This window comes from Rhizophagus irregularis, chromosome 32 (genome assembly GCF_026210795.1).
Source record: "Rhizophagus irregularis chromosome 32, complete sequence".
NCBI lineage: Eukaryota > Fungi > Glomeromycota > Glomeromycetes > Glomerales > Glomeraceae > Rhizophagus > Rhizophagus irregularis.
Genome location: NC_089460.1, coordinates 1293406 through 1316525, shown reverse-complemented (window position 1 = coordinate 1316525; position 23120 = coordinate 1293406). Strand labels below are relative to the sequence as shown.

Sequence of the window (23120 nt, the reverse complement as noted above, 5' to 3'; positions counted from 1 at the left end):
AGAATACTGATTTTAGAATGAAGTTCGCTAACTTTGAAGCTGAGAGATCTGAACTTAAACGCAAGATTGCCGAGACTCTAAGAATGACTGAGGAAGAGAGAACGAGGCGTGATGCTGAAAATGTCAAACTCAGGGCCACAATCGAGGAGTTGAGGAAAAATAATACTAAAGAGAGCGCTGAGCTTAGAGATAGAATCACGAAAGTGGAACAGAACCAGTCGCTAAATGATAATTCTTCTAACAACAGTTTACCTAGCTTCAATTCAGTTGCAGATCAGGTGCCAACGGTAACGCATCACGAGAAACCATTGGTGGATACTTCATTACCTGAAGACAAGGAAACGGACGCTTTCTTGGATGAGGAGTATAAGAAAAAGGTTAGTAATGAGATTATGCAGAGAAATAGAGAAAAGAAACTTTGCTTTAGCACCTCCGGCCAAACCCAAGAGTCCCTTCCAACACATCCCGAAGAGAAAATGTCTCAAGATCTCAACTCGGTCACTCAGCCATGCAATAGCACGTCATCAGAAGAAAAGATATGTAGCGAACTGGATTCAAAGTGCAAGAAGGGGAAGAGTGTGGACAAGCTTAAGCAAGAATTATTTGCTTCGGAGTTGTCTTCACAAGAGCCATCAATAGAACAAAATCATGTGACCGAAATTTCCGAGACATTATGTCCCGGAAAAGTTACCTCTGATAAATCTAGCATTGATGAGGCCTCACAACATCTAGCTCAGTTATGCGATAAAGCTTTTGATGCTGAAGATAAAGCAAATCGAGCTAATCAGGAAGAAATTTTATGCTGGTACCTCTATGCGAAAGATTTCATAATTCAGCTCAATGGAATCATAGAAAGTAGTGGAGGTAAATTCGGTGAAAAGAAGGCAAGAGGCTTACTGTATGATTCCATTACAAAACAGCTTAATTTGCTTCGTAAACAGAGATCCCAAGAAACGGGGTTACAGCTTCGAGATGTATCACGAGATAGTTTGCGCAAGAAAACCCAGAGAGCTGAGAAAGTCTATAAATTTATCGAACAAGTGGGCCTAGATAAAATCAAGTATATCAAATCTTATAGTGCAACTTCTATTTCAGAGCTTACTAATGAGCAAATTCAAGATGTTATAGATTATGGAATATCTTCAGAAAAATTACCTCTGGTAACGGATCATGTGACTGAAATTTCCGAGACATTATGTCCCGGAAAAAATTTGCCTGTAAATACTCCCGATCAGAATAATGTATTGGAGGTCTTGTTTCCAAAGGAATCAACTGCACCTATCCCATTAGCCCATGACTCGGTCCCAAAGGGACCCTCTAATTCTTCTGATAATTCCAAGGAAGAGGCGTGGTTTGATGAAGATATGTTTTTCAATGAGGCGAATCCCACTAAAGTGAACACTGTCACTTCAGACGATGATGTGTATTTTGGTGAGGCGAATGAAGTTAATAAGCACGATGGCGACCCCAATTCAATCAATGATGACTCCGATTCCGATAGTAATTCTGAAGATGAGATTCCAGACGATTCGGATGATGATGGATATAATGGATACGGTGGATATAATGAATATGGTGAACGTGATAGAGGTTATTACTATCGTGACGGAAGATACGAAAGGAAAGTCTCACCAATGATGAGTCCTATTATATCTCCGGTAACCGCTTAGGAGAATTTCGCATATTTGGTACTCGATTGTCCTATAAATTTATTATTTTTCGAATCACGTGGGTGGCTTAGATATCGTACTTCTAAATATATCATGCGCAGTAAGTACGTCATCTCTACTTCTCCGCAGTATATGTTATGCGCAGTAAGACGTCATTGAATTACCAGTAGATCCTGCTTCTATCGGTTGGAAGTGTGAAGAGTCTTCACGATTATCATATGACACAGCATGTGTTGGTAAACTTTAGAAAAAAAACTAGAATAGATGAATATCGTTCGAAAAAATAATCGTGTATAATAAATAGTCTAAAGTCATAGAATGGCATCATATCATGTAAATAAAGACGTTTAGGCCACTAAGTGACCCGAGCAATGTAGTCAAATATTTTTCTTGTGGCGATTCAATGTACATACAGTACTAATTTTTTATTACTCGCATGTTAATACAGGTAATTTAGGAAATCTGGATTGGCAAATTATTGGGCAATAAGATTGCCAGCGAAGATCCAGGGACTTTTATTCTCAAACTTTCTCGCATATTCTCAAAATTATTACGTATATTATTGTAAAAGGACCCCTTGATGATCTTTATATATGGATAGTGTTAAATTCTTTTATTGTTAAGGAGAGTCTGTTGATCAGATTCTCGCGATGCGTTTATATTAACATAATTTCCCCAAAAGTGTATTCCAAAATCGATCCTGGAAATTATATAAAAAGGTGATGTCCCTGTTAGTGAATCCTTTTATCTGTCTTGCGCAAGTAAAACAAAAATTCAAACCAATCAAGCTTACCATTATTAAAATCATTGATATTAACAATCAAACGAACTTGTATTTTCCGTAAAGTATTAGAAGGTATGTTGGTTTTATTGCTCGGCTAGCTTCTTGAAACATGTCATCACGATCTTAATCGATTTTCCGCTATAGATGTTCCATAATAAAACGGACATATTGCTCTTCTTGTTATATATCGGCATTTTGATCTTCGCCGAGAAAATCGTGATTGACGGCACGTGTCAAATCAGCACAATAAAAATATAAAATGCCTGATGTTCGTCACATGCTTTATAACAACTCCCCGTGCCATGATTTGCGTAATAAGCAACAAATATTTGATGGACTGGAATGTTACAAAAATGAAATATAATGGTAAGGGTGAAATGAAATGGATTAATAGCGTATTTATCAAAAATTACGGTACTATAGGTTCGAAATTATCACGGAATATTTTTCTTGCGAAACTTAACCTTTTACATGATCTATGTGGGTTGGAATGAAAAGGGCGATATAGATAGGCGACAATATTGTATGTATAGTTGAGAGTGTAAGAAATTTATAGATAGAGATATCAGCGATAGAAACAAATTAGTTGTAGAGAGAGCAAAGAAATAACATGATGCTGGGACTCGCATTAAATGGCTTAGGATCCGCGTATTCCCTCCCTCTTTGATAGTATCATACATTTCGTTCGCTATCTCTATCAGAAATGTATCTGAAAAATTAATAAAATTTCAACCTTCGGGCATTTGCATCTAAAATTTTTTCTGTGTTCATTGCTGTATTGCAAAGTGATCGGTGATTAAAACACCACATATAATTAATACGGTATGTCGTACAGATGTGATAACTATTAAATAAAGTGGCTTAGCGTAATCGTAGACTCGTAGTATAATCTACTCGTTATCCCAAGAAAATATTTTGCCTAACTCAAGTAAGTATTTTTTTCACATTGCCACAAATGAAAGGATGCGTTGGCGGTATCCTACGTCCATATGGTTCAGCCCTTTGGCCGATGCTTGGATTAGAGTCTACGGGTAAACCGCTATGACTCGTTACATGCTCGTAACGGCTCTTAGTGCCTCAGCCTGAGCTTCTTTTCCAGTATACCAACAATGTAATGTCCTACGTCCATATGGTTCAGCCCTTTGGTCGATGCTTGGATTAGAGTCTACGGGTAAACCGCTATGACTCGTTACATGCTCGTAACGGCTCTTAGTGCCTCAGCCTGAGCCTCTTTTCCAGAATATTATGTTGTGGCACAAAAAAATTCTGTTTACGTTGCAATTATCCAAGGAAATCGAAATTTAATCCCTTGTGTTTCATGTTTAACGATAATCTTTCTAGATATGAATTTTGATCGTTATATTGAAGAATACATAAATGGTTCTGAAACTGCCGACTGGGAGCATTTTAAACTGCCTTAATTGCCTCAAAGATAATGACGATTTGATGTTCACTTCCGACAGCAAACAAGATATTTTATATGCACTTATAAAAACTTTCAAAAAGGTTAGTGATTCCTCTATCGTAAAGAATGGAGTAAAGAGAAAGGCGAAAAAAATATTTGATAGTATCGAAGACACGTTTGAAAGAAGAGAAATTGGCGAATTTTTTGAACAATTGGACCATGAATTTGATATAGTAAGTTAACTGTCTTTTTCATAACACAAATTCATGCAAATATTGACCTATCATTTTATAGAGGAAAACCGACCGGGAAGTGCATAAAAACGTACATATAGCAAAAGTATTGATTGCAGAGAAAGCAACAACACGATTAGGAGAGGTATTTTTTTTATTTTCCTGTTATTGTTATTTTCCAAATATAAATGAAGTCATTTTATTATTATTATTATTATTATCAAGACATTGGACATTCAAGAACAAAGAAGTAATAAAAAGAGGAAGATTGAAGAGAATGCTGAAGTGGTTAGTATATTAGCTCGATTATATATATTTATTAAAAGGTATTCTTACATAACTATTCATGCCTAATAGGTTAACATATCTGAGAAGAGGGATAGTCCGTATGATGAAGGTGTATCAGGTGATGAAGAACGAAAACAAACAAAACAAACTCGTTTCCAGCTTCAGCCACCAAAAAAGAAAACGTCACCAGGAAAAAGGGTCAGTATATAACTTAATTTTTGTTGTACCTTTTACAGAAGATAATTGATTTAATTTTATTTAGGGGGACACATTACCTGATGGTACCAGACTTGAGAAGGCGACACCCCTAAATCTGTTACCATCGGATGATGAAGATGACAATGACGATTTCTCCCAAGATGATGATGATTATTCCTCCCATGATTATAATAGCGATGAAGAAGATGTACCTGCTCCAGAAGAAGCTCTTGATTCCGTCCTTGACAATAAAAAACCCTGGACTTTACCCTCGGGGAAAGATTTTAATGATATTGTTGCTAAGAACATGTCCGCGAACGCGAAAGCAACTAAAAGAAAGAAGAGACTATCGGCCGTTGAGAAAGCCATACTACGCTACGGAGCGTCGCAGATAATCGACTTATCTGCGCAAATGAGGAAATGGTTCTCGATCGAGGATAGAGATTTCATAATGAAAGATTATGAAGCTTTGTTACAAGTTTCCGAGATGCCCGACGAAGAATGTTCGTTTGTCAAAATAGTTGAGGATGTGTGTTTTGTTTTCTTCGAATTTATTTTAGTGTTCTATGTGCAATATATACATATTACTAATATTATTCAGATTACTCATTATTTTTATAGATGGTGCTTAAAGGGCAAATAGACGAGGCTTATAAACTCTGTACGGAAAAGCATCTTAGCTCTGAAAAAAGTAGCTACATCTACAAAATCACCAAAATTTATGCTGATTTGTAAGTGAATTTGTTTTAGCCTAAAATTTTTTCTATTTCTTTATTTCTTTGTGATTCCAACTCTTTTATTAATTTATACAGCATTTATAAAAGCAAAGACCAAGCTGACATCTTGGATTACAATGCGAAGAATACACATACGGAGATTGATGTTATTTTAAAAACCTGTGCGTACATTGTGGAAGGATTAAACAAGAATTATCAAATATATTCAAAATGGTTAGTATAAATGATCGATTGCTTCATTCTGAATAACATGGCTATTTTTACATGTTATAATTTTATTATTTAGGGGCGAATCATTTTGTTCGCTAAGCAGGAGTGTAGATCATCTTAAGGGACGTAAATGTGACGTGCGTTTTTTGTCAATGTCGGGAATTGATGTTGGGGAATGGGAATTTTCGGCCTACACCACAGCATCTAAAGCCATCAGTGACCGCTGTCGTTCAGCACGTATTAATCAATCCATTTTAAATGGATTATTAGAATATCAACTCAACGATGAACAGGCTAAGGCCATTCAAGTGCCTTTCCTGCAGTTTTCCGGCACAAGCGGGCAAATGTTGGTTGAGAATTTAGTAGAAGGATTTTATCTCGTTTTTCCGGGACCCAAATTTGAGCTTCCTACGAACCTACAAAGTATTAAAAAACTCAAAATGTCTATGAATGTTATCAAATCAGTATTGGTAATTATTCCATTTGTTTATCATCAGAAAAATCGCATCACTAATCTATTTTAACACATTTGTAGGAAATGTATAATAAAACATGCGAAATAATAATAAATCTAGAAACTATGCATCACGCATTTGACGATATTTTTGATGATCTTGATACTTCCAAACCCACTGCTCATTTTAAATCAAAGCAAATTCGTAAACCTTGGTGGACTCCCAAAAGCAAAAAGTCATAAATAAAGCCACTAAAAAAAATTCTGATTTTATTTTTTATCAGTCATGTACAATAACTCATTGGTTTATGTGTATGCTTATCAATAAAAAAAAATAATAAAGTAAAATTAATAAAGTATTCTTTATCCACTCACATCAGCCCTAGTGTTTATTTAATACGTGTCCCGAAAATTAAATGTATAATTCCAGAAAAAAAAAGGCCGATCATCTCGTGATTTTGAGATACCTGTGATACGATATACTAAACTGATTTAGCCGAAGGCGCATGTAAATATAAAATTAGCTTAGGATCCCAATCGAATAAAATGAATTGTATTTACTAGTATGTAGTCCTCTCTAAATTGGCTACAAATCAATAAAACCTCTATATATCATTAAAACTGCTTAACCAAATTCAGATAAATTTGAATCTGATATTTATTAGAGTATAATATTGCTAAATCAGCTAAAATCGCTAAAACATTATAAAATCGTTATAATCTGTTATAATCTATTAAAACACTAATATGGATTTAGATAGTAGTGCCTATTATAAGCTTAGTTCAGTTAGACTTGGTAATGTAAACTTTAAAGAATATCAAAGAATATCTGGAGAATTAGGTCTTTTACGTGATCGATATGATTATGAAACACCAGAAATGTGGTGCTCTCGCATTCGTATTCCATTTAGAAAAATACTAGAAGAGAATCCAAGAATCTTTTCTAAGAATGGATACATTACAATGATTGGAAAACATATTAAAAGCAGTGATAGAGTTTATGGTCATGAATCCGATTATATATATTGCAGTGTATGTGACTCCTTAGTTTTCATATCTAAAACTCCTTGTTTAGAAACTTGCTATCAAGATAACCATCTTAAGAGATGTATTAATGGAGATATTATTTCAAATGAACATGCAAGAAGAAAAGAAATTCTCCAATCTATTGATGAAAGAGAATCTACTATTTGGGTATATAAACAATATATATTACAAGAAGAGGCTAAAATTAATCGTCTTCGTCTAGAGCTTTTCTCCCAATCTACCTCACACTCAGAAAAGGATAAATTGGCATCGATATCACATGATTATGATACTCGTACAATTCTCTATGAAGCTTATGCGCAGGCTAAAGCAACTATAGCAGAAAATACTATGCCTAGTGCTCCAAATTTTGAGCCAGCTTGTATTTCTGTTACCTCTGGTAACCAAGAAATGATTCCACCAACTTCTTATCAGTCATCGAATTGCAAAAGTGATACAGGCGAAATATTTATCTCGTCTCGGTATGCAAAACAGCCAAAAGGCACTGCGTTGAGATTGAAGGATGGAACACTAATCACAATTGTCTAACTGACTTGACTGATTCTGAGAAATATCTTAATTATAGACTATTGCTTTTAACTGAAAATTAATATTATTTAGCCAAAGGTGCAATGTATAACTTATTCTTTATTTTTTATGCTAAATAATCTACATACATGATCGCCTAGTAAAATTGGTCGAAGGTGCTATAGATGAAATGTATCACCTGCCAAATTTTCTAGATTAGTCCTTAACCCAGATCTCGAATATTGCCTTAATAAAATAATATATTGTCCACACCTTATGGCCTAGGCATGTGTGACATAAATTTTTGATCCATCTAGCGTGTCTCTTCTTATTTATAAAAAGGCCATAAATGTATTATTTGTATTATAATAAAACTAACCCTGGTGGTCTATTTTTTTGAAATTTCATGGAATTCCATTTTTTTGCGCCATGTATAAATATATAATGGCATTTAACCAAGCATATTCTGAATTGCTAGCTAAGTTACCAGCTTCCATAATAAATGAGGCATGGATTCGTCTCACATCACGGAAGCGTAACCCATTATCTGAGAAAGAGGCCAGTGAAATTAATCCAATTGTAGAGTCGTTTTTAAAACATGAAGCTATTAGATATCAGAAAAGATTAATGCACCAGAGACGAACCCAAAGTTGGCCAGAGTGCCCGACATCGTTCAAAAAATACCATTTATATTTGTCTCAGATAATGATACTCAAACTGATAATATCACTTGGCCGGAGGCGCTAAAGTATGATCACGAGGAAGAGAATAATCGCCGGGTTATGAATGAGCTTAAAGTACTATCCCAGCACCTGCTCGATTATAATAAAAGAACTTTCGAGAAGTTCATGCGAGATGTAAATCTAAAGTATAATGAGCGGGTTAATGCAAATAAGAAAATGCGCTATGAGATTGAAGATCTGAAAATGCAGGTGCAGGAGGCGGAAAAAGAGCTGGCATCCATGAAGTCAGATTCTACTCGTCCAGCTTCAAAGGAGTATCCCAACCTAGTCTAATCGCTAATGGATCTTCTATCGCCTTAGTAAAATCAAAAACTATAAAATTCTGATTTCGCAAATGCTTGTCAATAATCTTGGATGCCTTTTTCGGATCATCCGTATATTGACGTACAACCCTACATATGTCTTCTCTAGATCGACTCCCTCGGAACATGACTAGATGTGAGATACTTTCACGAATTATCTTTGGTACAGCTTGATATTTCTGAGTTACATATATTGGTGAGATGTTTTGATGCCGACCGCTAATAAAGTAAGGGACGATACGTTCTTGTATTTTTTTTGATTCAGCGCAGAGATCTTCAAAAACAATAACAGTGCTTCCTTTTGGGGAGAATTTGCTTATATCTGGAATTTTTTCGGCCTTTATTGTTTGAAATGAGATATTCTCCCGATATGGGTCAGGGCTATTTGCAAAAATATGGAAAGCATTTTTAACCAGCTCCCATTTAGGCTCAGCATGTTTTCCAACTAATACGAGCACTGGTAAAAAAATGATTTATCCTACACATATCTTACACATATTGAGTACTTAAAATGTAGAAAATCGTACACGGAATAATACACATATCATACACGTATCGGGTACTAATATATATATCATATATATATCAGTACTGATAGGTATACTTATATATATAAGTATCGATATGTGTATGATATGTGTATTATTTGTGTATGATTTTCTACATTTTGAGTACCCGATATATGTAAGATATGTGTAGGATATGTGTAGGATAGACCATTTTTTTACCAGTGGAGGTGATCATTTTTAATATATCTATTCCCCTTCTTGCCTTTAAACATGCGCTGAAGTTTGTTACCAAGAATAAGGTTTATAACCATATTAGTTTTTCCACTATGTGAGCCTCCAGTCACTAAAAGGCGAAAAGGCCAATCTGGACTATATTTATTACCCTTCATTCGATCCAAAGATTTTCTGGAGATCTCGTCAACGTTATACACAAAGAATTCCATACAGTATTGCATATTATGCCAAAATGAATTTCTTAGCCCAAAAAATTTCTGGGATGGACCTATTCCTTCGCTTTATCCAAGAATCCTTTCTCGATCAGTGTATGCTTAATGAAAGGCAAAAGATCACATGTGTATGGCACTTCGATAAGGCATATATCTTGGTCCTTCGCATATATCCCGCTTCTTTTGATCGCGCATATTTTGTGATTTTAGATTTTCATTCCCCCGGTGATAGAAATTATTGTGATGATAGTGTTGAGGACCCTGGAATTCAAATGCAAGACGCAATTCCTCATTATATCCATCCAAGTGTAGTCCATCTAAGAACTTACCCCTACATGGTGGAAATTTCTTGCTTAACAAATCCTCAAAAATATATCGTACAGTTCTTTCGGTAGTATGATGGCAAAGAGGACACCATTCAAATTTTTTCATAATATATTTTAATGGATACTCCCACTGATGCGCACCATTCTTACAAGACCAAAGATATATGCTATGGCCATTTGTTCGTCCGGTCTTTCCTAGATATTGACTATTGCGCTTCTTAGCATAATTCTTCGCTTGATCTAGTTCACTATTAGTAGGGGAAGCATATGCAATATGTACAGACAATATGCTTTGAGGCGGACGACCAACCCTTTCTGGATCAGCTATTAACATAAGTTCTTCTCGCACAAACCCGCGAGATGGTGCAAATTCACCATCGAGATAATATAAAACTGGCTCATTCTTTATAACAACAACTTTTTGAATTTTATGAATAGAAGGCGACCATATAGGGTCAGTTGCTCTTTTCTGATTCTCCATACCCCCTTCCCATTCTGCATTGGCAAGTAGGTAGCGAATAGAATCACCTTTCTTTAATGCTATTTCATCTTTTCCAACCGGGCGCTTATATTTTGTAGATGGTTTAGATTCTACTCGATCTAATACAATGGCTTTCACTGGCTCGAGTCCCCACTTTTCTGATCCTGGTTCTCGAATAAGGCGCGTGGGATAATTATTTAGATAATCAATAACTACTGGTATATATCTAACCCATGCTCTTATTAATTGAGGATCGGAAGTTATTGATTCAATAGCATACTGGATTTTGTATAGAATTTTTGAGAGTGTTTGGTTAAAACGCTCCACAAAAGCAAGTCCTCTATGACTATATGGGCCAATCACTCGAATTATAACATTGTGCTCTTGCATTAGTCGGGAAGTCTCGCCCATCCATTCTCGCCCATTATCTGTTTGAAGTAATTTAGGATAGGTAAGAGGATTACTAGGGTCATCATATATTTTCCTAAATGCTTTAGCAACCTCAGAACTTTTCTTCGATCTAAGTGGAACTGAAGCTTTGTATCTGGAGGCACAGTCTATTATATTAAGCACTGCTTTATATTTTTTACCTCTATAACGATCATGTGTGAGAAATAGTATATCGCACTGATGTACGCAATTGGGACGTGTTATTCGCCCATAGCTGACTCTAGGGATGTATTTTGGAGAGGTTTTATTAATTTGGTATGACTCTTGATTTTCTAAAAAATCTTTACATTCACTTAGGCGGAATTGGTGCTCCTCTTTTTTACATACATCTCTTAACGATTTGGGATTAGAATAATAGCCAGTTGGGCGATAATATATTCCACGCAATATGATATTTTTTTCAATTCTCTGAGCCTCAATAGGGTCTATCAAGATTTGTGGTTGGCTCATTCTGATTCTCTTTTATAATCACAAAAAAGAATGGCATTTCGGAGGCCCCCATCTAAGGCAGAGAAGAACATGTGAAGAATATAAAGCTGAGCTGGAGGAGGAGAACTACCATCTTCGTAGTGAATTGCAAGCAGAAGTTGATAGTAACTGCCAAAATGAAAAGCAGATCAGGGGAGCTGGAACGTGAATGTGTCCATTGTGAACAAGAAATCCAAACTCTTAACGGTGAGATAGAACGTCTTGAGAATGCTTCGAAAGAGGAGATAGCAGAGCTAAAATCCGAAATCTCCAGCCTAAAAAAGCAACTATATCAAGCTAAGAAGGATATTCGTGATAATGAAAAACATATTTCTAGTATAGAGAGTCTGTTAGTAGATTCCGAGGAGCAGGTAAAGAAATTGCAATGCCGGATCAGGACTATCTCATCACGAAAAAATTCACCGGAAAGAGGTAATTCTCCGGACTTGTATAATTCTGATGATAATATGGCCACAATCACAGAGCTAGCAAATGCTATAGATGGTTATCTAAATAATAGGACAATGACCAGAGATATTCTAATAGACCAAATAAAAAGGGCGACAAGGCAGATACGTCAAAAAAAAAATAATTTGCATCAGGATTTAGTCCGAGGAAAGAAAGAAGGCGCTATGATGCGGAGCGAGATCTTGCTATTACGCGAAGAGATCTTGCTGAAGGTGAGATGGCTAATGTTATTGGTGATCTCCATCAGTTGCGGACCAATGCTCAAAACCAGGTAAATAGAATGATAGCTAATATAGCAAGAAAGCAAACCCGTATAGGTGTACTGATACAAGAAAAATTTGCCTTACAATTATTGTATCAGCGAAATGCCCACCACTTACAGCTAAGTAGAGGGGATATAGGTCTGTTAGAATTTAATCAAGACAGGTTATATGAGCGATATGAGAAATGGAAAAATAAGACCCAAGCAGAACGCCAGAATAATTTAAATTTGCAAGGACAAATTTTGGCGCTTCAGAATAATCCACTTAATATACAACAGATAGGAATGGTTGGATATGGACCCCCAATATTTTATGGACGTCCTGGCGAAGATCCAGAAAATTGGCTTAGAGACATGCAAAGATATATAATAGCTAGTCGGATAAATGTTGCACCTGGTGCAGGTCAGGCTCCTAAGAAGAAGAGGCATTTGGATTAGTAGTATCATGCCTTGCAGGCGATGCATTGAATTGGTACAATACTCGTGTTAAGGGTAAAATTGGAGATGTAATAATCTCTCGGACAAATTGGGAGTAGCTACTTTAACTGCAGTTAGAGGTTTGGCTGCCGGAAATGGTGGTGGACAAATTGGAGCTTTGAATACTGCTGGAGAATTTCAAGGTAAGGCGGCCGCAGAAATTGGTAGAATTGGTGCAGGTATTGCAACTGGTGCTGATATTATTCCAAATGGTACTTGGGATGAAGACTGGTCCATAGCTGGTGGCGAACCTGTAGATAATGCACCAGTGGCACCTAATGCTGGTGGTAATTTACCTGTTGTTACAATTGCTCCTGGCATCAAACTTGGTCAACTTCTTTACTTATTTAGAACTGCCTATACGACAGTTGAACACTTAAAACAGACGGCAGTTTTCGGTCAGCTCATGCAAGGTGATATGTCAGTTGAGCAGTTTTCTGCCCGAACCAAAAAGGTTGGTAAATTGGCTGAAATGACTCCAGAACAGCAAAAGGGGAGCAATTTATTCGTGGCTTAAATCCTATGAACCAATATAATATTCGAATGATGGCTAAATTTTATGATACACAGGATAATATTACAAAGCTCTGGCCGAAGCAGAAAAATTTACATTATCTCAAAAGAGTGCACCATCTTCTCTTCCTATTTTTCCGACAGCCAATCCATATGCAGATACTAACAGATCAGGGGGTGGGATGACTAAAAATGAAATCGAGGACTTGATAAAAACTACAATGGCTTCCTCACAGCCTCAAACAGCTCAACAAAACACCGATTTACAATCTTCTATTAAATCATTGCAGGAGACTATGCCTCAAGCGACTAAGACTTCGATAATAGTAAAAAATCGGCCAATAAGAGAGGGGAAGACCTTATTATTAGACGATTTTTAAGTGAGCTACTAAAGACAAAATCAAATAAGCAACCTGAAAATGATTATAATTATGACCCTGTGAATGATATTACTGATAGTATAGCCGGGATGACACTAAATAGTGCCACAATAAATGCTATCAAATCCGCCGTTAAAAGTGCCGTTAAGAAATGTTCTAAGTGCGGTAGATTTGGACACACTTCTCGTAAGTGCTCTGTAAAGAAGAAAAAGAAAAGTAAGAAGTCTAAAAAGAGTAAGGTTAATCTCGCTATAGAACCAGATTCAGATTCTTCTTCTTCTTCCGATAGCTCATCTAGCGATAGTTCTGATTCTGATTCAAGTTCAGATGATTCTTCCGATTCTGGAGGCGATATTACTGTTAATATTGCCAAGACAAAAAAAAAGTGAAGAAGGGGAGTGAATCTGAGAAATTATCCTCTAAAGAGATGTCTAGTGCCAAGCTGAGAGAAATACCACTAGAGGAGACTATTCGTAAAGTCCTTCATAGTGAGCTTAAACTAATCTTCCCCCCACATTTTTTCCAAGATTCTGGTCTCATTGCGTCCAAACAGATAGTGGCTTCTACAGAGGCAAAGATAGTATCCCAAAATGATGTATCATTATCTTCAAAAGATTCAGATGAGTCCAGTCTGGAAGAGGAGTCTTTGGATGATCCCATGGAAATAAATTTCGTCAAGAAGAAGGAGCCGAAGACAAGTGTTGCGACCGTGAAGTGTAAAATCAGGCATTTAAAGATTCCGGCTATGACTCTCGACTCTGGAGCTGAACCCCCTATCATAACGGAGAATATTGTTGAACGCGTGGGAGATAAAATCGATAAATCTGAGATACATGATCTTGAAGGCATCTCCACTGTTCCCGTTAAATCTGTTGGTGTCGTACGCAATCTACCAATTACTCTAGCCCCTGGACTTACCATTCATGAAGATTTTGTTGTCGTGAGATATAAAAAGCCGACGCTAATATTTTCTAACCAACTTTTAAAGAAATATAGGTGCGCAGTGAATTGGGCTACTAACGAGCTAAAGATCCCTCTTAATGGAAAGGATTATATCATCCCAGTGACTATGCATAAGATCAAGAATAAGCTCGAGGTGAATTGTGTGAGGACTACTCCCGAATGTGATGATCTGCCAGCTCCAGACAAGATTTCACAGGACTTGGATGCAGATGTGACATTAAAAAAAAAAGTGAGTTATGAGGAGCTTGAAAGAATGTTATATAACACTCTTAAGTCTAAAGAAAATCTCAATGAATTATGTGAGGAGTTGTTATTACGTTATAATGAACTAAATGAAAAATATCTTTTACGTGACTAGTATCCTATTCATTTCTTCTGTGATTTTTTCGCCTCTCTTATCTTCTTTCTCACAAAATGCTTCTAATTCCTCATTGCTTATATTTAAACTTTTTGAGCTTATTGAAGCTAGTGGTGTCTGAATAACAGGTAATTCAGAGATACGAACGGATTTAGACTTAGTTTTTTTTCCTCCAAACTTTTTTACCTTACTTTCAGAAATAACATTACATTCCACAGGGTCTGCTTGCTGAGGCGAACCAGGTTCTTCCGAAAATTGATTTATGTCTTTAGGATCTATTTGTGGATAGGCTCCTCTCCATATTTGATATACCCGTCGTGATGATATTTTGTACTTGTTAGCCATGGCTTCTGATGCTCGCTTCATTGAATTTTTAGCTTTAATAATATCCTGAATATCTTCAGCTGATAGGAGGTCGCATCTGAACGTAGATACCGAAGCATTTTTTACAGATAGATATAAAAAAATCTTTCGAAAAATTATCAGTGTATTTTCGATATAATTTCGATATTCAATCGATTTTTGTTCGATATTATCGATTTATTTTCGGTAGATTCGGTACATTCGATCCATCCGATATATTCGGTATATTCAGTACTATCGATATATTTTCGGTAGATTCAGTCCAGAAATTTTTAGACACATTTTTTATATTAGCAACTAAGCCAAAAAAAAAGGCTATGACCAATGTATATACCTTGAAAAATATCAATAATAAAGATAATGATTCCTTTAAGGGGGTCGGACAACGACTTGGTGGTACATATGAGCAAGAGTTTAAAGAAAAATTATATTCCGCTATTAAATCTAAAGCCGAAATTAATGATCTCAGCGAAAAGCTGGTAGATAAGTACAATGAGCGAGAAAAGGAGTTTGAAAATAAAGCTAGCCAGTTAAACGCGTCCAGTACTAAGGTTAGATCCCAACTTATTTCTGAACGGAAGTCTCATTCCGAAAGTCAACATGAGCTTGAAGTCAAATATACTGCTAAAATCCAATCGCTCAAATCGAGAGATTAAAACACTGAAGAGAAAGGCGACTTTGGTCCAGAAAGCTTCGTCCGCGACAAGTCCAGATTCTTTCTCGAAACTAAAATACGCGAATTGGAAGGTAAGTTGGAGGACATAGATCTAGAGCGTACATATCATGATTTGGATGTAACGGGAGGGGAGCCACCCCAAATAAGCTCATCTGAAATAGAATCCCTCAGGCTTGAATTAGAACGAGCGAAGGAGGACCATAATTCAAAAGAATATACAATAGAATGTATGGAAAAAGGGATAGAAGCGACACATGAGATAACCAGTTGGGAAATAGATGCTTTGTATTCGGCGCGATCAAATTTAATGGAAGAAAATAGGTCCCTCAGAGACCAGTTAGAATTGAAGGAAAATAATGAAATATCCCCTCTACCCCCGCCTATAAATGATTCATCCCAAATTATTTCCGCAGGTGGCGCAGAAATGGTATCATCAGCCCAATCAATACCTCTACTACTGGCTATTCCTATTGTTGCGGACTCCTTAATGTCGCCTATGTTAATATATTCCATACTTACCTTACTACTGATTGCAATTATATGGCTTGTGATCGGGAAAAAAATATGGAATATGTGGAGCGCTAAGCCGAAAGAAAGTGACCGATACTTCACCTACAAAAAATATAGAAATAGGCCAGATATTTATCATCTCAAATCCTAATCAACTACCGTATAAGTACTGGCGCGAGCGGGACTTCTCTGAATCTTCTTTGGATGTAGGCTAATACCTTTTTTGATAAATCTTCGGGCAGATTTATTAATATTTTTTTAGCTTGGGCCAGTGTACATGCAAACAACCATCCAATATGGATCCGGTTACCTCCCTTACTATTATAACCGTGTTGTAGTAAATATTGATAGTCATCCATTACGATATCTCTCATCCCTTCCTGATCCGCTATTATTTTGCGAAATAACCATCTATCATCTTCTGTGATCGGGAAATGGATTTTGTTGGGTTCGAAGCCTATGTACTGGGAAACTTGGTCACGTAGTTCGGCCATTATACCAATAAAGCTTATCTTTAAAATATGTGGATTTTTCGGCTGATCGTATCTCAAGGATACGGTTTTGCCAAATTAAAATACTAATGATCATCTTCGGGCATATCTGAGGCCGGGCTATATGATCGGAGGCCGGAATATTGGAGTGGTCATCCTAGGCGCGCTTGTCGCTGAAGTTCGGAGATAGAAATTGAAGTTAGCCGGTATTATTGTACGAGAAAAAAAAAATATATAAATATTATTAAATGACTAAGTTTTTTAGCTGAAATTGCCACATCCCGCTAAGAGTACTTATTCATATAATTCGATGATCTCGTCTATATCCGCTTCGGACGAATCATCGAAATACCTAAAAAGTTCATTGTAAGCCTTTTATATATTTTTTAAGCCATTTTGTTGCCTCATCCTGGGAATATTTGTCGGTCTGCTTTTCCTTTTCATCCAAATATTTAAGTTGCATAATTTTATGTGAAGGTGGTGGTTGGTATCTATCATCCTTATTGATAAAGCGTGCGCACATTCTAACCGTAGTGCCTAAATAATAATTGATATCTATTTCTATGTTTTTCTCTTTTGCTATACCCGCATACTCCATATAATCCCCAACTCTATATGGTATTAACTGGCCTTCCTCACTACGAAGGCGGGGACCCTTCACAACAACATAACTAAAGCGTTCGCCGGGATCAGGAATCCTCTCATTTCTCTCTCTCATACATTTCACAAAGCGATTGTTGCAGAGATTATTTTTCTTAGGCTTCCATATACCCATTACGATAAATTCATTGAAATCCCATTCCTTGTTCCGGGCTTCTCTAAGAGTATCTTCAACAATATCGTGAATTGAACGTGTATTATTAATATCCATAGCCTCTCTCATAATCTTCTCTCCGATGAATTTGAGAAGCTGGGATTTACCTTGCTTTACAGTATCAATTCCTTTCTTAAAGAGATCATCTGGTCTAAAGTTTACTTCATCTTCATACCCAATTCCAAAGTACTTTTTTTTGCCAGTAAAGCAGACAGGAAATAATACCTTTTCGTAAGCCATCTTAAGATAAGATGTGCTGGTTTTTATCCTAAGATAGGCATTAATCTGATCGCGCAACTTTTTTATTACATCCATAGTAATTTTGACCATTTCGGTCCAGTACGCTTCTTTAGAAAGTTCACCTCTGGAAAAGGCTTCATCGCATTTTTCAAAATACTTATCTGAACATGTAAGATACAAAGAATTAGTATCCCCGTATTTGATTCTAAAGCCTTTCTTTTTCACATATTCTGCAACGAGTTTGATAATGTATTTGCCAGCGGAAGTAGTTCCTCCGGCCAATGCACGGAGAAAGATTAAAGATAATGGGTTTCTGGCCTCTCCATAAAAGGTATTCATAAATAACTTTACAGCTTTCTGCTTTGAATCCAAGCAGTCATGTTTGAAGCAAAGAGTTTTATATTCTAAATCTAACTTCTCAGGGATTCTTTTACCCTTTTCTTTCAACGAACTTATTATCTTTCCAAGTTGAACCTTCTTCTTTCCTAATGAGGCAAGTTGCGCTTTAAGTTCTAGTCTCATCGCAGATAATTCCTCTAATACGGTCGGGTATAAACCTTTCTTCTCAGATCGATTATCATGTCTTACGCACCAAGCTTGAATAGTGCACTTATTGAATGGAAAGCTAATCTCGTGTAAAGTGTTCCCATTCTTTTTTATAATGACAGCCTCCTCTGGATTAAATATAAATTTTTCTGGAGAGAGGTTATAGGCCATAATAAGGCTTGGATATAAAGATGTAAAATCCAATCCCGTTACCGGCCTTTTCGTCTCGATACCTTTTTTAGGTGGAAAAACATATGCACCGGGATACTTACCCTTTTCCACCTTTTCAGGAATCCTTGCATTAAATAACATATCACGCTTAAAAGCATAAGCGCCTAGAAAGTTTCGTACCTTCATTCCATTTGCGCGATAGTGTGTGTCGAATAAAGATACATAAGCTATAGAAACGACTTCTCTGTATTCATTTATTTGACTTAGCTTTACCAAAAGCTCCTGGCAACGCAGTGCATCTATAATACAGTAATATGCTACTTCCCGCATTTTCCTTGCAGTTGATGGGGACGGGTCCCTTTTCGCCTCTGAATATGTTTTCCACAATTTATCGTATGGCATGTCAGCTTTAGCGTCAAGACCGCATTTTTGTAAGAAGAATTTAAGTGAGCCTTCCTTTTCGACTTCAGAACGAGGATAACGCTTTTTGAGAGAAACTCTAACGTCAATTGGTACACATCCTGGCAGTTTAAGGAAGCTGGAAAAGAAATTATCTTTCGCAGAAATTTTGATCTTAATCGGACTGCCCAGAAATTCTTTGACTTCCGTATCCTCCTCTCCGTTCTCAAGAATGTGGAAAGAATTTTCACTATCTGTGTTCTCATTATTCTTTTTCTTTTCTTTCTTCTTAAAAGTATTTTCAGATTTCGCTCCTATCTTTCCACGATAATTCCACTTTATTATTTCTTCAGACGATTTAAAGCTTCCTGTCATCCGCTCCCACATCCATTCGAGAATGTTAAGATGATAGGCTCTTTCCATAATGAAACGCCAATCATAGTCTGAATCGTTAAACCCAACTTGGATGTCAGGGCAAATGCTCGCCAGCAGAGAGTAAATGCCTTTAGCAGATTTTCTTGGTTTCCACATACGATTGTGGTCCAGCGTGGATCTGGTTCTGTCTCAACGTCAACAAGACATATTTGCTTTAGCGGTTTTGGATCATCTTTCCAATGCAGTGTCATGCAAATCATAAAGACATTTTGTTTCAGATTAAGGACTTCGGCAAATTCACCCAACTCTTGTGATTGCGTTTCTATATCCCATGCGAGGACAAGAGTACGATCCCGTAAGAGAGCTGAAATAGGGAATCGGTCACTTATTGTTGTGAAATCCTCTAGCGGACAGTAATCTTCTATAGATACATAGAATTCATGTGAATAGAGCGGGCTGGTCCGCTTGCCTTTCTTGCATATATATTTGTTTAATGTAGACCACCCAGAGAGTTGGATTCCATTTTCTCGAGCCACCTTTTGGTGGAATGAGTATAAATCATCTGAAGCAGTTTCGAAATTATTATCTTGGACAGCTATAATGGCTTTCTTTCTCTCCCCAGTGCTATTCGTATAAATTCGTAAATATGGCTTTTTTTCTACATAGTATCCGCAGAAAGGGAATGCTTTAATATGCTCCGTCTTAAATGATTTCACAATGCCAGAGAGGATTTCGCTCACTTTTTCTTCACATTCATCTGGAGTCTCTCTGTCTGGTACGAGAATGTCAAAGAAAACCTGAATTCCTATAAGAGTTACCAGTGCCTTTTGACCATTAATAAGGCGACCATAAAGACGCAATACATAGCGGTACATTCCTTTTATCTTTTCTGTTGACCCTTCACTATCAATAGCCATGAATGGAATTTTTTGGCAACTGGATAGAGCATCGTCAAGGATTACAGTTAATCCATCATCATTTTCTGCAACTATATCATCCAGAGTTGGAATGCCCGACAAGTATTTTTCACCGGGATAGCGAATTACCTGGCCTTTTGTTTTATCTTTTCCAGCCTTTGGGTGAAAAAGGGCGGAAGCGTCAAAGAACTCTGAAAGCTCGGAATGTTCGGTCATAGTAAAAATTTTCGGATATGTTATTTAGTATACCTGGGATTTGGTATATAATACCCTTGTAAAAAAGTTTAAAATAAAAATAAATATTATTATAGACAGTAAAGATTAACCAGAATAATATCAAATGGGAGCCGAATATATTTGCCAGTATCTCTCCGATGAAGGGATTGTTTGTGGAGGTGGAAGTATGCGACCAGAAGGGTGTAGTATTCACTGGAAAAGACGCCAGCGATCTCTATGCAAACAAGATGGGTATATAAGACCGACAGCATCAAAATATGGGTATTGTAATTGGCATGTAAGTAAATGCCATTCGAAAGCAAATTATCATCAAAAGAAGATGGATAAGATGTTTCGGGATGGGCAAACACCAGAAGCATTAGAACAGGCTCTTGATAAAATGTTGCAACAAGTTAAGTTGTCCCTAGAAAGTTGTCCCTAGCGAAAATTTTCTGGGGACGCTTCAGGACGCTAAAAAGTAGGCTTTTTGACGATTTTAGAATTCTGGGAAGTCTTCTGGGTGGGTGTCCCTAGTGTCCCTAACGTCCCTATGAAAAATCGAAACTTCTAAACTTTTTTTTATTTTTTAGCATATGTATATTACACATATCATCCATATAGTATCTATATACCACCCTATATAGCATACTATATATAGCATAGGATAAGTTTCGAATTTTTTCCTATAACTTTACTTTTACTAAGAACACTAGGGACACTAGGGACAATCATAGAAGAACATAATCAGTAAACTTAAAACCCCCAAAATCGATATCATAGTTGTCCCTAGAAAGTGTCCTCAGAAAATTTTCGCTAGGGACACTAGGACGCCAAAAAATAGCATACATACTGCCTCGACCCAGTTTAAACCATAATCGGACCTCGGAAGTGCTTACAATGTCCTGCCAATATGCCGGCAACAAATAGGCAATAGTTGGATTGTGAAATGGTGCACTTCTGGCAATCAAATAGGCCGGCCATAGTAATACAAATCGCACCTCCAATCTTGAATATGAAATCGGCATACATATTACCGGCAACTAATAGGTAATAGTTGGATTACAATATGCGCACTTTTTAACAATCAAATGGGCCGGCCATAATAATGCATATCGTACCTCCAAACTGGTGAATAGAATTAGCCGAATTTGCTATATTATGACAGAGGGTGTTCTGTCGCCAGAACAGTATCACGTGACTATGGCAAAGTAAGGCGCAGTCAAGATTCGCTCCATAATTTCGGCCAGTACTATTCCATAAAATCGGCCTTTGGACATAATAATTCGGCATCCAAGCTGGCAAACTACCAGTTCCATAACATTTCTATGGTAATCCCCTGCCAGTTCCCTGCCAGTTCCATAACAATTCCAGGATACTATCAGGTCACCATCATGGTACTAAGCTGGATCCTCGAATCACATGCCCAAAAGATCGGCCAAAATTATGGTATAGTGCCGGCCAAAATTAATCGCAGATCTACTGCGCCACCCAACGCAATATTTTTTTACCATATTTCAGCATTTTGGTGGGCAACCAAATAGGCGCAAAAGGTAAGTACTTTAATATAGAATCTGGCATCTAAACAGGTACAAACTATCCGCACCCTCAACATAGGAACTAGATTTCAAACTGGCGCAAAAGGCTAATTCCTTCAAGGTAGGATTCGGCTTGCAAATAGTTCAAAAACAGCAAGAAAAGAGCGATAGTTAGATCATATGTGGTGGTAGTCAGATAACTTGTCAGTGGTAGTTAGATTATATGTGGTGGTAATTAGATATTAATAGAAAAGGCTTAAAAAGATAGCTAGAGCATAAAATAGATATCTGATGTATAGATTAAATGGTGGTATTTAGATCACATTAATTAGATTATATGGTGGTAATTAGATTATATTATTTAGATTATATGGTGATAATTAGATCATATGGTGATATTCAGATTATATGGTGGTAATCAGATCATATAGTGGTACCCAGATTATATAGTGATAATTAGATTATATGGTGATACTATAATCTAATCTAAGTGGGATACCACCATTTGATATAATTATATCAAATGGTGGTATCCCACTAACCCCAAACTCGTCCCTATTATCTTTATTAGCAATTTTACGCTTACGAATATTTTCCTCAATATAGTTTTTCATCCATAAAGACTGCAGAAATTTAAGAGCACCATGAATCTTTGTAACCTTCATCCCAAACTTCATATATGTCTAAAGAGCTTAATAGTGAACTACATAATTTTTCTTAGTAAAGAGGGTCTGGACTAGCTTCTCTTCACACAGGTCAAAAAACGATCTATCTCACACATATCGGGTACCTATATATCGGTGACTAATTAGGTACATATCGGGCATTTTTACATATTAACAACATATCGGGTACTCGATTTGTCACATAATGCGCAAATTTCAAATATGGTTAAAAAAATGTAAATACCAAGTGTCCGATATCCAAACTATTAGTCACCGATCTGTTATCTAATATATATCGGTCACCGATATTTGTACGATCTTTAAAAAAATTTGTGTGTTTATTTAATATTATCGTAGTGCGGCCAGAGAATACCTAAACTTCAAACCCGTTATCAAAAGCATATACAAATTATTCAAATTACCGCGATTTTCTGAAATCCACTTATTGTAATTAAATTTCTCATGGCAAAAAAATAAATACATTCCCCTTTTTTTCTTTGTAAACTATTACACTGAATTTGCA

At 36.6% G+C, this 23120-nt stretch overlaps 10 protein-coding genes across 10 annotated transcripts; 7 read left to right on the top strand and 3 right to left on the bottom strand.

The window, feature by feature from the left end:
- Positions 1-476: 476 nt before the first annotated feature.
- OCT59_023076 (uncharacterized protein) lies at positions 477-1670 on the top strand (the record flags this gene model as incomplete). The annotated part of the gene is made up of 1 exon (XM_066150541.1): positions 477-1670. One exon carries the CDS (start codon positions 477-479, stop codon positions 1668-1670), a length of 1194 nt encoding a protein of 397 aa, XP_066006563.1.
- Positions 1671-3831: 2161 nt separating this feature from the next.
- OCT59_023075 (uncharacterized protein) lies at positions 3832-6222 on the top strand (the record flags this gene model as incomplete). Its single annotated transcript, XM_025312469.2, has 9 exons — positions 3832-4092; positions 4154-4237; positions 4318-4380; positions 4450-4578; positions 4643-5107; positions 5200-5309; positions 5391-5528; positions 5602-5995; positions 6061-6222. 9 exons carry the CDS (start codon positions 3832-3834, stop codon positions 6220-6222), a joined length of 1806 nt encoding a protein of 601 aa, XP_025189340.1.
- Positions 6223-6726: 504 nt separating this feature from the next.
- Positions 6727-7863, top strand: OCT59_023074 (uncharacterized protein; the record flags this gene model as incomplete). The annotated part of the gene is made up of 1 exon (XM_025312468.2): positions 6727-7863. The coding sequence occupies one exon, from the start codon at positions 6727-6729 to the stop codon at positions 7552-7554; it is 828 nt and encodes a 275-aa protein (XP_025189339.2). The 3' UTR covers positions 7555-7863.
- Positions 7864-9768: 1905 nt separating this feature from the next.
- OCT59_023073 (uncharacterized protein) lies at positions 9769-10945 on the bottom strand (the record flags this gene model as incomplete). Its single annotated transcript, XM_066150540.1, has 3 exons — positions 9769-9794; positions 9863-10619; positions 10931-10945. The coding sequence occupies 3 exons, from the start codon at positions 10943-10945 to the stop codon at positions 9769-9771; spliced, it is 798 nt and encodes a 265-aa protein (XP_066006562.1).
- A 1328-nt stretch (positions 10946-12273) lies between these two features.
- Positions 12274-13747, top strand: OCT59_023072 (uncharacterized protein; the record flags this gene model as incomplete). The annotated part of the gene is made up of 4 exons (XM_066150539.1): positions 12274-12391; positions 12540-12923; positions 13051-13304; positions 13373-13747. The coding sequence occupies 4 exons, from the start codon at positions 12274-12276 to the stop codon at positions 13745-13747; spliced, it is 1131 nt and encodes a 376-aa protein (XP_066006561.1).
- Positions 13748-13785: 38 nt separating this feature from the next.
- OCT59_023071 (uncharacterized protein) lies at positions 13786-14679 on the top strand (the record flags this gene model as incomplete). The annotated part of the gene is made up of 1 exon (XM_066150538.1): positions 13786-14679. One exon carries the CDS (start codon positions 13786-13788, stop codon positions 14677-14679), a length of 894 nt encoding a protein of 297 aa, XP_066006560.1.
- Positions 14680-14749: 70 nt separating this feature from the next.
- On the bottom strand, positions 14750-15045 carry OCT59_023070 (uncharacterized protein; the record flags this gene model as incomplete). Its single annotated transcript, XM_066150537.1, has 2 exons — positions 14750-14796; positions 14871-15045. 2 exons carry the CDS (start codon positions 15043-15045, stop codon positions 14750-14752), a joined length of 222 nt encoding a protein of 73 aa, XP_066006559.1.
- Positions 15046-15359: 314 nt separating this feature from the next.
- On the top strand, positions 15360-15698 carry OCT59_023069 (uncharacterized protein; the record flags this gene model as incomplete). Its single annotated transcript, XM_066150536.1, has 1 exon — positions 15360-15698. The coding sequence occupies one exon, from the start codon at positions 15360-15362 to the stop codon at positions 15696-15698; it is 339 nt and encodes a 112-aa protein (XP_066006558.1).
- A 4823-nt stretch (positions 15699-20521) lies between these two features.
- On the top strand, positions 20522-20839 carry OCT59_023068 (uncharacterized protein; the record flags this gene model as incomplete). The annotated part of the gene is made up of 1 exon (XM_066150535.1): positions 20522-20839. The coding sequence occupies one exon, from the start codon at positions 20522-20524 to the stop codon at positions 20837-20839; it is 318 nt and encodes a 105-aa protein (XP_066006557.1).
- A 1554-nt stretch (positions 20840-22393) lies between these two features.
- Positions 22394-22609, bottom strand: OCT59_023067 (uncharacterized protein; the record flags this gene model as incomplete). Its single annotated transcript, XM_066150534.1, has 1 exon — positions 22394-22609. One exon carries the CDS (start codon positions 22607-22609, stop codon positions 22394-22396), a length of 216 nt encoding a protein of 71 aa, XP_066006556.1.
- Positions 22610-23120: the final 511 nt, after the last annotated feature.